Raw genomic sequence first — 17130 nt, 5'->3', positions numbered from 1 at the left:
CGTGGTTTGGTCTTTTGCCTCTACAAGGTGTCTGCAAACTCCAATGCAACAAGTCTGCTCACCTTCCTCGTAGCTCTTCCGCGGGACGACTCGGTGCCTTCCCACAGCAGAGCTCCCGCAGGCAAGGCCAGCCCTGCCCCGGCTTCCAGGAGAGGCGCTAGGTACGTCCTGCGGCCCAAGACCCGGAGGCAGCAGCCTTTCTCCAGGAGCTTCCATGCCCCGAGGTCCATCCCCATCGCTGCTGGGCGAGCCATTCTGCCTGGAAGCTCCCACGTCTTGGGAGCAGAACCCCAAGAGACAGTGCTGCCGCACCTCGCAACACCCTCACAAAAGCAGCAGCACATCGTGGTGGAACTGCTGCCCCAGTCTACCTAGAAGTACTAAAACCACTAAATTCTCATTAATTCAAGACTACCAATTTGCACTTTAAAGAACCGAGTCACAACTTATTAGAATAGACTTTTATTTACTGCTCTCAGGATCCTTATTTTATATTTTAAAGTATGCAACAAAACCTGCTACATTCAAATCTGTACAGAATTACCGATATAGCATTCATGTTTTACAAAACTGCATATAGATTTGGGAAAATTGTATAAGTTACCTTCATTTACACGTAATATTCTCAGCCCTACTGACCTAGTCAAAGAATAAAACAAAGGGGGATTTTAAATATCCCTTAAGACCCATTACATCTGTTACATAATTTACATATCTTTATAGAGAGATGTGCTACACTTCTGTCTTGCATATTTATAAAGACTGTGTGTGAACAGCAATTTGCTGGCCAAAGCTAGATACTGTCATTTCCTCAGATCATATTGGTAATAAAATGTTAAAATGGAGCAAGCCAGGTATATAAACCAATTTTTTCTTTTAGAACCAACTTAGCTAATCAATTTAATCAGCGCTTGCTCAGAAAAAGTGTTAACATCAATACAAAAAATTACCCACATGTACAAAAGAAACAAAACTTATATGACAAGTTGATCTACAATAAATTGCACATTGTAGGTTATGACTTTGGTTATACTGTATTAACAAATTTGGTTTCTAGACTAAAAGTGGAAGAAAAAAATATAAAAACACAGCTATAGAAACTAGCATAACCTGTAAACATTAAATTACAGAACCAAATTCTGCACCTGGTTACATGCGCGCAACCTCCGTGGCATACAGAGAGGCTCACGCGCATCAGACTGCTGAATTTGGCCCAGAAAACCCTGTAAACATGTTCTTTATTGTTATGTAGTGCAATACTGCAAGAATGGATAATAAAGGCCTCTAACTACCAGTAACTAATACTGAGTGATATCCATACAAATTTCATTTTAATCTGTTGCAAAAGGCTGAATTGAAAATATTATCCACTGTTGAACTACAAATTTATCAAAAAAGTGATGAGCACTCAATAAACCAATGACCGTATACAAATTCAGACAAAAAATGGACATTCCCATTACAGTTCAGAATTATGCTGCTCATCTATTTATATAAAAATTCTGGTTTTGTTACAGTTTTAACAAGAGCGAGTGAGAAACAAAGATCTAGCAAATAAAACGTTTCAGCAAGTCACGTTCTGCAAACTGACAGCTGATAATGCAAACAGACTTTCCACTGTTTCGTCTGCTACGCTGAATCGTAAGGTGCTTTTGGCAGATCCGCAGCGAGGAGCCTGAAGCAGCACAGAGAATGGTATTACCTTACATGAAGTTGGTTGGTTTTGTTTTGTGGCTTTTGTTGCTTTGTTTCTTAAAAAATAAAAGGTTTAACACTTTCAGTTGCTCCTCTTAAAGCAGCAATTCAAATTTACACCCTCTGCAAAGATTTCTTCACAGTTTTACTTCAGTAGTTTACTGCAGGACGGTCCGACAAATACTGCAGAAGAGGCAACTGCTTAAAAGCACTTCAGTTTTTGACTGACGCGGCACTGGCCCATCCAATCTCTATGTTGTAGTTACCAGCAAAGTACACAAAAACTGTGGAAATGGCAAAATACCTTTTCAGAAGTTAGTGAATTTAATACTTACTTTACAAGTGATACTATGAAGATTCAATAGCCATGTGACTAAATACAGTGGTAGTCCCTGGAAAATTCAGATTTGTTTGTAAACCCTTAAAATGAAATGGCAGCACTGGACTGTCTGTGTCTTAATCAACCCCATCAAACCCCTGAGTATTTTCAATCGCTAGAAGAAGTTTATCCCATAAATCTTCAAAGGAGTCATATGGAGGCAAATCCAAGCGATTAAAGCTGAAAAAGAGATGAAACCTCTTCAGTATTTTATTATCCTTACTACGGGTCATCATTTATTGAAATTAAATACTTACCAGGTATGAGCTCGCGGCAGTTTTTCAGGGGTACCCCACTGTTCAACTGTAAACAACTGTGGTCCGTTTGAACCTGTAGAAAAGCATACAACAATTTTCACCCCATTATGAGGTTAATTTATAATTAGAAATTCAAATGATGAAATATTTTGCTTTCTGCTAATCCAATTTTGGCATCAAATATCTATATGAATCAAATACAGCTTATACTCGATAATGGTCAATATTATCAATTTACTTGTATTTTTCATTAGTTCTTGTAACATCTTAATTTCAAGAGACTTCTACACCTTAAGCTTAGAAGTCCAAGATCTAAATACATATACATAGGAGTTGAAAATTCTCTGCAGAAGATGGTTCCGCACTGTATTAATTTTGCATGTACCATTTACACACGTTGGTCACAACGTGCCAAGTTAATATAACCTGGCAGAAAGTATTCGATGTCCACCTTTGCTTAGGCAACAGAGCAGAGAACCTTCTGAAATATGGTGACCATGTGTGTACTCCAGGGATGTGCATGGGCACCCAAGAGAACTTTTTCAGCTACCAAGTGCAGCTCCAGCTACTCCTGTGCCTTCAGCAACTGTCTTCCAGCAAGTCATATCTGAAAGTTGCTTGGACCTCTCAACTCTGGCCAAGTGGATGCGGAGGGTATTTTGTAACCATTTCCTTAAGCTTCTGAAAGCATTTGTGTATGTCTGGAGAAGACACACAATCACTATCTTGTCAGAGAACAGGAAATGATCTCTGATAGTGGGCGTCCTCTGGCTGTTCCACAAGAGGACCATCCATACAGTTAGAATTGTATTCCAGGGCTGATGGCTACCCAAGAATGAGCAGCCTTTCGCTTCTGAAATAGAAGTGAAACACGTTTCAGATTAAAGACGAGCAGCAGTAATGTGAGTAGGTTGATGGAATGGGTCCAGAGGAGGCTACAAAGATGATCCAAAGGCTGGAGCACCTCCCATACGAGGACAGGCTGAGAGAGTTGGGGTTGTTCGGCCTGGAGAAGAGAAAGCTCTGAGGAGACCTTAGAGCGACCTTCCAGTGCTTGAAGGGGCTACAACAAAGCTGGGGAGGGGCTGTTCACAAGGGCTTGTGGGGAAGAGACGAGGGGCAGTGGCGATAAAGTGGAGAGGGGCAGATGTAGACTAAACGTAAGGAGGAATTTGTTCACCATGAGGACAGTGAGGCTCTGGCCCAGGTTGCCCAGGGAAGCTGTGGCTGCCCCATCCCTGGAGGGGTTCAAGGCCAGGTTGGATGGGCCTTGGGCAGCTTGAGCCAGTGGGAGGTGTCCCTGCCCATGGCAGGGGAGTTGGAAAGGGATGATCTTTAAGGTCCCTTCCAACCCAAACTATTGTATGATTCTATGATCTGTGAACCCAGCTGAGGTGTAAGTGCTGTGGAGAGTACCGCTAGACCTATGAAATGAGGTTGGTTTTATGATGCAGGCAGACACCTTGTCTTTTTTGACTTCAAACATTTTTTTTGTACTATATATAACTTAAATCATCAATTAAAAAAAATTTCATTTGTGGTTTTATGGAGACATGAAAAAATAAATGTATACATTTTCACAATAAAATGAAACGATATGATGGTAGCATGTAATAACACACATTGTAGAAGTGGATTTGCAAGATGTTAGACAATTTATATACAGAAAAAAAATGCCAACAAAAAACCCAAGTACTAATGTTCGCAAAAAGTCTGGAAATACCAAATGCACAGGAACTATACTTTGGACAAGTCTAGTGTATGAACTAGACAGACAAGACACTAAGCACTGCATCTGGAAATATTATCAGTGAGACAGGTATGTCAGTAGTTGTGTAAACACTTCCAGCTCCTGCTCTTTACTTATTTCTCTAGGTTACATGGTTCTTGAACACAGAAGACTGGTTAGAAAAGGTAACTAGTAAGAATGCCTGGAATAAGGATGAAGCACAGAAGTAGTTCTATGACTAACAGGGCATTCTACCATGTGACAAGTTAAAACTCCCTTTAATAGCTAGGTAAGAGTAAGCCTTCATTTTAGCTATCCAAGTAATTAACTAGAGGCTGACAAAGCAGAGTAGGGATAAGACAAGAAATCCAAGAAACCTATGTCTGTTCAGTGTCCCAGTTCCCAAACTTGGGTGGATTTGTCCCTGGACACCAAGTCCTCCCTTTTGATGAGCATAAATGACTCTCTGGGCCACAAGAGGGAGATCACTCCTAGCGAGCCAGCTCCAGGACCGCAACCCCACGGAGACAGGCAGGCAGGCAGGAGCGTAAAGCCACGTACCAACATGAAGCAGTGAAGAACAGCCACAGTTCTTCAAATACAAGCAGGTACTGGAAACGCAACTACGATCGTTACTAGGGTTTGAGTGAAGTAGCATTCTGGCCACAGTAAAGCACCAATAACTATAAAGAAAGCAACAAAACACTGTACAAGATAACTGCTAATTGAATTTTTCATTAAGGAGTGAATAGAACTATAGAAACTGGGACTTGGCCAAAAGACTGTGCAAGGATATCCTAATCCCTGGGCAGAAGGGAGGCAAGAGCTTTAACAATTTCTTTCCCTATACCACCCCTTAGTTCTATGTCTGGTAGTGTTTTTAAACAAATAAACAAAACTAAAGAGGCAGCTGAATTCTGATGGCGTTCCACTGCAAAGAGCATGCACCGTAGCTCCAACACTACCAAGGTCCAGGTGCAACAGCAGCCAACGGGCTCAAGTCTGCTGAAGGCACCGTCCTTCCCATTAGAACTCACAACTCATTCAGTGATGGAAAAGATGAACAGCGTATTTACGATGAAAACGGAGAGGGAGAAATGGGGACACATGGTGGGTGGTATTTGTTCACAATTCTAGTGTTCTATAAACAAATGACAGACTTGTTTACAAAGAAGGGAATGTTTATTGAAATATGCAAGTCAGGCTATTCAGTCACTTGCGCAGAATATCAAGCACTTTTAGCCTTCATAAACAGTCTAGCAGAAAACGTAACAGGTGATGGCAGCTGAAAACAGACTCCCCATAAACAAACCATGCCCCCACTGCTCTGTCGGCTGTTCTATCCACTTGCCCCTGCTCATTCCACAGTGGGTTTTCTGGCTGTAGTATTACAGTCTGCTCCCTGCTGCCATCTGCTTGTTTCAGTCGCTGCATTGTAGGTTCACTACTTCTCTTCCGGCAGTACGCTTAACTCGTGTCATTTCAGCGCTCCTCTTTAGACTATATCCTTACAAACCATTCTATCTGGACAATCTGGCAGACAAAAGCAGTTGGGGGACTTACAAGAATAAGTTAACTGCTGATGTCAGCATGTCTTGGTAATCAGGTCTTAGATAACTGAGAATTGCCTTCAAGCTCAATCATGTGTTAAAGAGGGATTTTTGCAGCTCTTTAGACCTTTAAAATCCACATTCGTTTGAGAAGTCCTGTACTTTTAAGAACTTCCGAACCCAGAATTAAAACATATTTATAGAACGTGTGATGTAAGTGACCTTGGCTTCTTATAACTGCCAGTATACCCTCATTTTTAAAACAACATTTGAAACATCACGTGCCTATGTTTGTCAAGATATTTGATTTCAATGTCAGTATTATGTTCTCTGTTACTTAATTGTGAACATCATCACAGTACTCACCGTACAGCTCAGCAAACCCATTCATAGGTACGCGTGATGTGCCAGTAACAAACTGAAGTAATCTTATTCTCTTCTCAGAGTCCATCATTAAGACTGCCTATGAACAATTAAAGAGGCATTTTTAAATTAAGATTTACACAACAACTTCCTATCTCTAAATTATCATCTTTTACATATATAAGCATTTTTTAGCGAGGCACATATTCTACTTCTCTGCCTTTAGCTAAAAGCCATGAAGCCAACAGTTTTTAATGGTGCTGTAACAAGAGCACGGTTACTGGCTTAACAGGCTGTTAAAATACTTCCCTTGAAGATTTGGCCCCTACTTTCTTTGAAGTTTCCTGATGTTATGAACTAGCAGCCAAATTTCTGTAATTTATTAAACAGAAGAGTTTAACACCTCTTTAGTGTAACCATGCCAGAAAAAGCTATACAGAAATATTTTTAACCCCAGTCAGACCTGGATTTTTTTTTTTTTCATAAAAACAAGTATCAGTACTGTATTTACATTCTTACCATGCATCTCATCTTTAGTTTTCTTGCTGTCTTTCTCAGGAGTTTAAATGGTCAAATATTTACCTACCTATTGATAAATCACACGATAAACCAGCGTAGGTGAAAGGCAGCAGCTTTTGAACTGGTTTTAAGTAAAAAAAATAGTAGAACTTCAAGATACCTTCCAGAACCACTGTATTACTTGATGGTTTATGTTGTAGCCGTTTTTGTATTTCGTATGTAGTTTCCAATCAGCCACATCCACATCTCCCAGTCCGCACATTAATAGCTATACAGATTTAAGAAACCCAAGTCAGTAACATTAAATTTCAATGTAATTTGTTTTCTTTCCCATGATAAACTTACCTCTAGCTCATTTTCATCAAAAATTTTAATCAGATCCTGTGGTATTAATTCAAAAAAGCCCTAAAAAGATGAAGGAAGTATTTAAAAATCAAGTCAACATTCCTTAGGCATTTTTGTTCACTGAGAATGATATTTAAAGGCTTTAGTAAACAGAGCCAAAGCAACACATCAAATACAGATGTTTGGACATCAGCAGTCCCTACTCTCGACACAGTACTTCTAATTCTGACACATCACACCTTTATTGTGCTATAATGAAAAGAGGATATATAAATCTGAACATCATAATACGTAATATCATTTATACAAACAAGGATAAACCAGCTAATTAATTACATACCAGTTTAATACATACCAGCTTAATTTAATTCTGTTAGTTTGATTTCATTTCCATTTCTGCAGAGATCATTAAATAGTTTACACTACAGCTAAAGCTGTCAGCCAGGATTGAGAAATAAGCACATTTTCCGATATGAATTAAACACCTCAGTAAAAATATATCAAAAAGATTTAAAAGTCTGAAGTAATCCAAAGCTGACACTACAAACTATCACTGCTTTTTTTTATCATGTCACAAAACCTCTGGGTCTTTAGGATGTCCAAAAAAAGCTTGTCTTTAGATTAGATGCAACAGATTCTTAGAGTAATTTCTTTTGTAATTAAAACTGTACCTCTTTAAAGGCTGCCATTTGCTTCTGTACTCTGCTCACAAATCTCCACTGAATTACAAGACTGTAAAAATCAACAAAAACATGTAAAATAAAAGCAATTTATATCCAAAGCAACAACATCCTTTTGTTAATAGAACACACAGTCCCTATTACTAGAAGGGCAACCCACCAAGACGTGTCGCACATAGCGACTACTACTTACTGAATGTAGTCTCTCTTGTTCTTGTTGGTGACGACTATTTCTGATCCACCGTTTTTCAGTTCATGTTGATGGGTCTAAATGTAATACAGAGGTCTTAAATGAGATACGTATGAAACAGAATTCATATGTTAATATTAAGTAATTCAGTTAACTCTGGAAGACTGCAGAATTTGAAAACTACAAGAAACAGAGCCAGTTTCACAGGTCACCTGAATAAACAGAATTTCATTGATTGTTTAAAAAAATATGTATTACTCAGGGATCCCAGACTGCAATGGGGCAACCTCCATTTTTCTCTGACTTGCCGCAATAAATCACCTAAGCCTGCACACAAGTTCTTAGTAACGTGGACTTTACTAACTGCACATTCAAAGACTCAGTTTTTTTTCCAGTTCTCAAGGGAAAACACTTACAGAATAATTTCAGCAATGGGCCCAGTAAATAAGCGAGTTAATATCCATATCCATTACATACTGATTTATACCAGCAGAACCTCAGTAGGCAAATCTGAGTTTTAGTTCATTAGACGTACATTTTAATGCTCCTTCATAGGAGCATTAAAATTCGCTTTGGTCATACAACACCACAAAGGTTATTATCCTACTTAGATCTATTTGGCACCTGCAATTTGGAATTTTTATTCAAGACTTGTGCTATTTTTACACGACTTACCTTGGATAGCTTTCTACTCAACAAACTTGCTTATTCCATAGTTTTCTAGTACATCTTAGAAACAAAACCCTATTATTACCTCCCAGTGAAAGTTATGATTCCAACCATTTCCAAAAGAGCTCATCCTTTCACATAAAACCAACTGCTACTCCAGATTAAGTAATGGGATTACATTGGTCTCAGTTCTATTCACAGCAACAGTCATATTGCAATATAGGTATTGTTTAAGAAAAAAGCATGAGCTCTTTTTTAAGCCTCTGCTTATTTCCAAATCCTTTGTCACATCACAGCCAGACTAACAGAGCTCTAAAGAAGCATTTGCCAGGTAAAAGAAGCTGAGTGAACCCACCAACATAACTACCAATGAGGGTTTTTTTCTTATTATCATACAGATAAATCAGCTAGTTTCACAGGTCAAATATTTTATTTCATGTTTGTCTATTCTACTTTTCATAAACATACTAACCTGACCAAAAAGTTCTTCATCAACTATAAATCTGAGGTCCAGTTCTGTTGGATCATTTTCAAGAATCCACCTCAGAGAATTGTAATACTCACTATCCTAAAAAGAGAATTACAAAACAGTAAATACAAAATAGAGCAGTCACCTTTTAGACTACAAGAGGTTCCATTATGGCTCAGTGAATGCTGCCTCCTAGGATAATCCTGTATTGGAAACAGACTCTGCAAATGTACAAAGCTACAAAGGTCTTTAAAGAAGTTTGAAACCTGAATACTCAGCAATCTCAGGACTAAAAACTTGAAGCTGGATGACTTTTAAGGACCCTCCCAACCCAAACCATTCTACGTCTACATAGGACTGAAAATAAACCCCTACATATCCATAAGTCTATTACTCAGAAAGAGATAGGAACTATGTTCTGTATTCTTACAGGACAACAAAACCAGTAACAGATTAAAGAGATTGAAAATATTAATGAGTAATACAAGGTAAGATTTTTAGAGGAAAACACGGTCCTTAAAATTTCCCTGATAATGGGTTATCTGGAGCAGTTGCAGGCAGAGCGATTTTTAATCAATCAATCTCTGAATCTATAAGAAAATATTTCTTTTTAATAACTACAATTAGATAAAGTAATTTAAAAAACAGGTTGAGACAGGGATCTCAAAATGTTTATATTTAAGAACCTTAGTATCTAAAAATATTTTAAGAAAACATCACAGAAAGTTCAGAGTCAAGTTTCAATACAGATGAACTGACTTAAACCAAAGCCTAAGGGTCTCTGATTTTCATTCCTATACAATTTGCAGGCTTATAGAAGATGTAGCCTAAAATTACTTTGAATTATGCCTTTTTAACCTTCACAATGTTATTAAAGACTTATTTAAAAAAAAATAATATGAACAAGAAATCCTAACATACACAATAAAGCAAATTACATACCACAGACTCCATATCGTGAAGCGTTATTGGTTTTTGGAGCATCATCTTGTAAAAAGGACGAATAAAAAAGGCTTTAAAGAAGAACAAATAAATTGAACAGCATGTAACTTAAAATTCACAATATGCAGAGTATTAATCAATCTAGATATCATATTATGTAGACGAAATACTAACCATCCAAAAGTTTGCCATGATAAACAGCCATTCCAGCTACACGACCTATAAACTTGAAATAGGAGAGATGATCCTCATTGCAAAGTCCAGAGTTTGGATTGATCTGCAGAGTGTAATTATCTCTGAGGTTGCAGGAGGGAACAGGGAAGAGAAAGAAAAATAAGATGTTGTAGTATCGAAACCGTTGGACACGTGAAGATCTGAAAGACATCACTAGTTAAATCAGGTACTACTTTTCATGAAGTAGAAAAAAATCATTTGAATTAAGAAATCACTACTCTAACATTAAACAACACTCAGTAGAAGATTCTACTGCACAGCAGAAATAACGGGTTTGAAACATCACAAACTACCTTTGTAAGTCAGAGATATACAGAAGCCTAGGGCTTAACTCCTATTAGTTTTAAAGTAGTCAGAAAAACATTTTCTGCATGAGTTGTTAAATATTGCCTCTGCTGTGAGTCGTAGATGGTGTATGTTTGCCTGTGCAAAGATGATATGTCTCATATTAGACACCTGATAAAAAGTTAAAGGTACCGCCTCCACGTCTTTCTTCTGTCAAACAGAACAGTGGAGAATATTGCAGCAGTCATTAACAATTAAACCCTCTTATACAGTTGGGCCGGGGCAGGGTGCAATTCTATTTTAAAGGAGGCATGAGAAACACAATTGATCTGCTTTCCCCAACTAGTCTCCATGTCTTCCAGACTTGTATTACTTACGTAGCTGAATATTCGAACAATCCATAGTAAGGATTAAACATTTCTTTAGAGAGAAGGAAGAACCATTCCCTGGCCACTCCTCCATAGTCTAAACCTTTTTCACCATCAAATTCAATCCAAAGTCTTGCTTTAAGGAAATCTGCTCTCTTTACAGCTATAATTCTTCTATACGAATCTTCAAGGATTGTTGTGCGATGAATTTTCATTTCAAATCTGTTTGGAATATCACTCTAAAAAAAACCAAACAAACAAAAGAAGAAACAAAAGCATAGAACAAAACCCAGCATCTTTTAGTCTCGCAGAGCATACAAATTCTGTCGACACACAAGGAATGGCACAAAAGTCCTTTTCTCAAATAATTCCGAAACATAACACAGTATGATTGGCAAGAGGTTATGTTTACAGACAATTCAACTAGCAGGGAGCGTAGTAAGTACTGGTTCTTACTCGTAACAGCATACGCTCAGTTTTTCTGCATGCAATAAGATACAGAATGTTTAACACTGAAAATTCATCATATTATAAGCTTGATTAAAAAGAAAAAAGATTGGAGTTTATAAGGAAAATTATTTGCAACAGTTTCACCTGACTTATTTCACCTCCTAGTGCAATAGTCTAACTATAAGGCTAGGTGTCCTGTTCTCTTATTTAAGACATATGTGACAAATAAGTATTCCTATAGCACTAAAATACAAACCAGCCCACTTAAAATTTGAAGTCATAGGAACAAATCACAGGGTTTATACTTACTATCATTTAGGAAAATATTTAAATAAAACTATCCAAGGATCTCATATATTTGCTACTTAGTTTTTGATAAGCCCCTACTAAGCCAGGGATAAAACTTGGCTGAATCATTAAATCACTATATGAGAACAGATTATTTTCTTGATTCCACTTGTTTTCAGCAAGTTTATTTCAGTGATTACTTCAAGCAAACTGAGAAATTCAGTGAAAGTGGGAACCGGAAATATCACCTCATGTTGCCTTATGACAAGATTAGGATGATGCAATGAAACTCTATATAAAGAACCAGTCACACTCTGAATAGAAATGATGAATTCTTGAAAGCAGAAATATTTAACAAATCAATCTGAAGAGCACATGTTCAGATATGCTTCCCTTTAATTTTGCTGTACTCCAGAAATAATCTAAGTGTCCCAAATTAAAAAAAAAAATAGAATGCTGCTTGATCCAAACTACTAACAAAGAATAATTACTTGGGGTGGGGAAGCATATTTGTCATTTTTCAAGGTGGTAAACATCATAAAATATTTTATCTTTAACTTACACGGTGGCTGAAATATATAGGTCTCTTTCATCATTTCAGAAAGCAGTAAATATCAGTAAATTTAATCTATACATTGCTGTTTATAGATGCAAGCCAACTTTTCAGGAAAAATCCTAAGTAATAATAAAATGAATCACTAAAACTACAAAGCTGATTAAAATAGAATTAAATCTCAATATAAATCAATCCATTCCCCTAACTGTCACTTAAGTATTTGTGATGCTTACAAGGTAAATAGTAAGGGATGTTTTAAAACCTACATGCGTATTTAATTCTTAAATTACTATGATTATATATTGTGTGGCTGAGCTGTCTGTTACTTCTAAGATTAGGATAATGACATCTGAATGAGTGCCCAGCTTGTTTGATGAGGAACACAAAAAAAAAAGAGGTGCATATGTAATTTTGTGCAATTTACACATCAGGTCAAAATGAAAGGATTTTAGAAGGCCAGACACAGACTTGGTCGGTAAAAGGTGAAGTACCAGTCTGAACTCAAAGGCTATTATTATTCGTACAAAATATCTCCCAAGAATACCAAATTTGATTGCAGTTAGGGCAAAGCCTCATTGTTCTCTGGATACCCAGATGCTATTTAGTCTGTTATGCCACACATTATAAATATATCTGGCACTGCACCTTCAAACTACAGTTTGCAAATGAGATTCATAAACTTCAAATTTTAAGGCTGAAACAAATTATTATGCTCATCTAGCTTATCAAGATGACAGTACAGATTTCAATCTGAATTATCTAAAATCTATATTGAGAACTTCTATTTACATATTCTGAGTTCCAAAACCTTTTATAGGCCAGATCTGTGATTTCCAAACTTTTCCGTTGCCAGAATACTTCCAGGTTCACAACATTAACCTTTTGAAGTATCATACTTTTCCAATTAGATTCCTTGCAGTCTCATCACTGCATGAGGTGATGAACCCTACCATTAGAAAAAATACTAACTATTACCAAGTTGCTGCTTCCATAATGTCTTTGTGACTCACCTTCCCTAAGTGGGTTATAAAGTTCAATTTCCTCTCACTGAAACCTAAACTTTTGTTTGTTTAAGGGGCTTAAGTTCCCTAAGCTGCTGGACTTCTACTGATTACTAACCTGTTTCTTCAATTTCTTTCTGAAGAACTCGTACTTCCGCTTGTAGTCCCTGGAGTAAGGCACGGCCTTGGAAAGGGAAAAAAAAACCCGAGTGCTTGAGATACTCTAACAACTTACTGTAACATAAACCAGTCTATACTTGTGAAATATAGACAGTGCATTTAAGTTCTGAGAAAACAGGAGTACCTGCTTTACTAAGCAGCAGGGGAGATTCTCAATTTATAAATGCATGGACATCTGGAATGAAAAGTACTACTTTGTTCAGACCATTTAGCCTGAGCAGCTCCGCAGAATTTACCCTGTACTTTGCCACTAGCTGATGTGACCGACTAAGATCTGTCCCAGATCAAAGTGACCAAAATGCCTCTGGTGTCTTACGTAACATATAGTCTTTCCTTGCTGTATCATGAGAGACCTGGCTACAAACACCTCGATTTTCCATGGAGAGAGAAGGCTGTTTACATATGTGGGATATTAATAAACACAGATATCAGATGAAGACTAAAACCCATCTATAATTATAATGCGAACCGCCTTTGCAATTAGTCCTGGTAATTTTGCACTTCAGATTAAGTATCGAGGGCTAGATAATATTTTTTTTCAGTTGGAAATCAATTTCGTTCCTTTTACAGCCATTTTTTTTCTCTCTTTTTTTTCTTTCAAGTTTACTTCATGAATTGACTTAGTTTTATTTTTTTATCCACAGCGTCCAAAATAAAGTTTCTTACCCACTTCAAGTCCCTCCCCAGCCTATCAGCAATCTTTCTTACTACTATGGGAACTGATTTTTCTTTCTGGCATTTCCACAAAAAACTTTCTAAACAGCATTTAAAAAGAAAAGAAGAAAAAAAAAAAGCCTTGTTCAAACACCCAAGGAGTTTCATCTTCTAGACTGAATACCTGATAAATGACAAGAGTTTGTATGGATTCTATTAACAATTTTCTGGAAAAATATGTCAAACTACATAAGGAAACCTTACTGGTCCAGTTATTGCCACATTCTGCAGTCGAGGATCCTCCCACTGTGTTTTCTTTGTATCTGCAAGACATTTCTTAATTAGTTTCATTAATTTAGAAATAAAATGATGAGTCGGGGAAGAATACTACATTGTACATACTGTGGTTTATGAAGAATACTCTTCCATCTGTGTGAGTTCTCTCTTCCCAACCTGGCTATAAGAAGGAGACAATTTTCATTATAAATTTCTGGCCATATTGTTTGCATAGAAATCAATATTATCTCCATTTGCGGGCAATTCCCCGCTCCATCTACTCTCAGCCTTAGAATTTAAAATGGAGCACTTTTTGTATGAAAAAAGCAGGCTGCATTTCCTCACACGCAAGTTTTGATAGCGCTGATTTAAGTACTTAAATTATTGTATCTGCAAAACAAGTATAAAACAGTTTACTTACTGGTAATGGGCCCAGGTCTACCGGATCTAGGGAAGTCTTTCTCCTCAGATGAGCAGAAATTTTCAGTCTTGGATCTTCCTTTGAAAACAAAACAAGTAGCATGCTAAACCCCTTTTGTGCTTTTGTTTTAATTTTTTCCACTTTATTAATGATTGTGTAAAGAATATGCCTAGTACCAACTCGATAATTGTTTATATTATAATTGCATATTCTGCAGCCTGACAGCTCCCTGGGGATTCCCAATCTTCCAGTACTTCTAATCATCCTGTAATGACGTCTTACTTATATTTTTTTATATATATTTATTAATAAATTAATGAATCCCTCATTCAACTCAGTTTTAGTGTAACTGAGTCAAATCAATCTTTCCACACTGTTTCTGGCATACCTTGTAAGTTTTGGGTTTGTTGGTTGGGGTTTTTTTGCTATTTGGTTGGCTGAGTTGGGGTTTTCTGGGGCATAAGGAGAAAGTTTGAATTAAATGAGATCTTTCCATTCTTCCATAATCCGGAAGAAATGAATATTCACTTTTAATCCATTTAATGCATTTCTCTGTTTCTCTTTCACCTGGCAGTAACACTGACCTACTCTTTAAATGCTTCAGCCCAGCTATGAGCGCTGGCTAGTGGTGTGCAGTGGAACTGGAGCTGTACAACTCCCTCAACCCTTGTAGCTGCGCCAAGCCTGCTTTCTGAAGAATTCACTGAAATTTGGTGTGCACTGTACTGTGTGATAAATTCAAGGTAATGAATTTCCTGCTGGAGGCAAGTTTACAAGACTGATTTCAGCACATATAAAATATGACAGTTCTACAGTTACAACAGAAGTGTCAATTAAGAGATGCTTTACATCTGTGAAATAGATTCTCACATATATATATATATCTCAGTATCAGTATTTTCTTTGTTCCAAGCTGAACTTTCAAGTGTCAATATAGCTTGTAAAATTGTTCTACTCATGATAGATATTTTCATTTTTATTGCATATGTTCCTCAACAGACATGACACAGCTATCTTGGCACTGAAGCAATCTACTTGCTGAAAGCACTAAAGCTGAGACTTGACAGGAACTAGAATTTCAGTCCATGAGAACAGTTTTTTGTTACCCATGTTGTAGTTTTGGTGTTGTGGTCAATAAAGAACGGTCTCCCATTGGGTGCATGTCGGACTTCCCAGCCTTTAGGGAGAAACCCTTGCTCCATTTCAGGCTGCTGATGAGAAGACTGTTGTGATGAATCACTCGATGTTGCTTGTGGTTGTCTTCCCATAGAAATACTTTGTGCAGCCGACAACTGACCCGTTTCCACAGCAACCTATGGCAAATGACAGTAAAAAGAAATAGTATCAAAGCCCTGTACAGCAATATTTTTTTTTAATGCTAACCTACACTTTAGACTCATGAATACAGTTTCATAAAACAAACGTCAGACAGTACAAAGATGTGTTTCTTCTAGTATGAACAACATAGGCTAACGACCACCGATTATGCTACCAAGGTTAAAAGAAGTCTTTCAGGCTTCTCAATCAGCTGTCGCTCTCCAGAAGGCTTTCTTGGTACACTAGTAGTAGAGCGAGTTGCCACAAACATTAGTGTTCCTAACTCTTGTTGCATTTTGTCAGATATTTGCTTTACCAGTTTATGCCTTTCACATTTTCTATTTCAAAGACCTCCCTAAACTTTACCTCCATTATGCGAGATGTTTAAAAGTTAAATGAATAAAACTATTGATAATTAGAATACAGACAGTACCTGTACCATCGGCTTTATCCAAGTAGTGGTTCTAGAATTATGATCTATATAATACGACCTCCCTTTTTCATCTTGTCTTTCTTCCCAGCCTGGGGGTAACCCAGATGAAGTAGGTAGTAACTAAACATTAGTGACAGAAAGAAAAAGAGTTACAAAAAGCTGACTGCGAAAAGGCCTTCCTCTGTCAAATTAAAACAACAAAATAAAACCATAATCTAGAACGTTCATGATTTTTGCAAACTGGATAAAATAGAAATGTGGTATTTAAATCCTTACTGAGTAGTATGAAGTGACAGAAAGTTAAAAAAAAAATCCCATCTCCTCATCTAAGAGGATTCATTTATAGACCTGGTCTAGGCTTGGCTGTTCCACCCTAGTACTTCTGGTACTGTAAGTCTGCAGTGTCACCATGAAAACATAATGTAGGACGGTGGTGCAGCTTTTAATTATGAAGCAAACAATTTGAAGAAGAAAAAACTCCCACCTTCATGGGAAAATTACTTCTTCTTGCAGGCTCTATCCATGCATCAAGCTAATGTTGAACCAAAACCACAAAGTTGGAACATGAAAGCTTTACAACTCAACTGCAATCTTGCCAGACTCATAATTCCAATTTTGTCCGGACAGCTGCCAGAAGGTGGTCAAATCTCTTTTAAAATGTCAGTGCACGTGACACAGTTTAAATTCTACATTAAGAAAATTTTCTAACTTCTCTGCTACACAAGCTTGTGTTTTCTTGAAAATGACATACCACTGGGTGCGCAGGCTGCTCTTCAACTCGGTATGTTTGCAGACTACCTCTTCTGCTGGAATGGTTCTTGAAGTAGTGAAGAGAAATAACGTATTAGCTATTATTGCAGCTTTAAGGATGGCAGCAAAC

General features: G+C 37.3%; 1 protein-coding gene across 3 annotated transcripts in view; it reads right to left on the bottom strand.

Moving 5' to 3' along the window:
• Positions 1–465: 465 nt before the first annotated feature.
• The window catches only part of NEDD4 (NEDD4 E3 ubiquitin protein ligase), a 60526-nt gene continuing 43861 nt past the window's right edge, over positions 466–17130 (bottom strand). For 2 of the 3 annotated variants that reach the window (XM_054077442.1, XM_054077441.1), the window contains 18 exons: positions 17002–17067; positions 16251–16370; positions 15607–15813; positions 14501–14578; positions 14206–14260; positions 14068–14126; positions 13088–13153; positions 10684–10913; positions 9962–10083; positions 9788–9858; positions 8849–8944; positions 7711–7784; positions 7509–7569; positions 6838–6897; positions 6653–6760; positions 5977–6073; positions 2332–2404; positions 466–2254 (listed from right to left, as the gene is read on the bottom strand). In XM_054077442.1, coding sequence (XP_053933417.1) covers positions 2152–2254; positions 2332–2404; positions 5977–6073; positions 6653–6760; positions 6838–6897; positions 7509–7569; positions 7711–7784; positions 8849–8944; positions 9788–9858; positions 9962–10083; positions 10684–10913; positions 13088–13153; positions 14068–14126; positions 14206–14260; positions 14501–14578; positions 15607–15813; positions 16251–16370; positions 17002–17067 — 1746 coding nt within the window. In that variant the 3' untranslated portion in view covers positions 466–2151. Of the gene's footprint in view, positions 2255–2331; positions 2405–5976; positions 6074–6652; positions 6761–6837; positions 6898–7508; positions 7570–7710; positions 7785–8848; positions 8945–9787; positions 9859–9961; positions 10084–10683; positions 10914–13087; positions 13154–14067; positions 14127–14205; positions 14261–14500; positions 14579–15606; positions 15814–16250; positions 16371–17001; positions 17068–17130 lie in introns of those variants that run through there. The other variant, XR_008451829.1, reaches the window with a different exon arrangement.

This window comes from Cuculus canorus, chromosome 12 (assembly GCF_017976375.1).
Source record: "Cuculus canorus isolate bCucCan1 chromosome 12, bCucCan1.pri, whole genome shotgun sequence".
NCBI lineage: Eukaryota > Metazoa > Chordata > Aves > Cuculiformes > Cuculidae > Cuculus > Cuculus canorus.
Note: the sequence above shows the minus strand (reverse complement) of the source record. Positions and strands in the feature narration are given on the sequence as shown.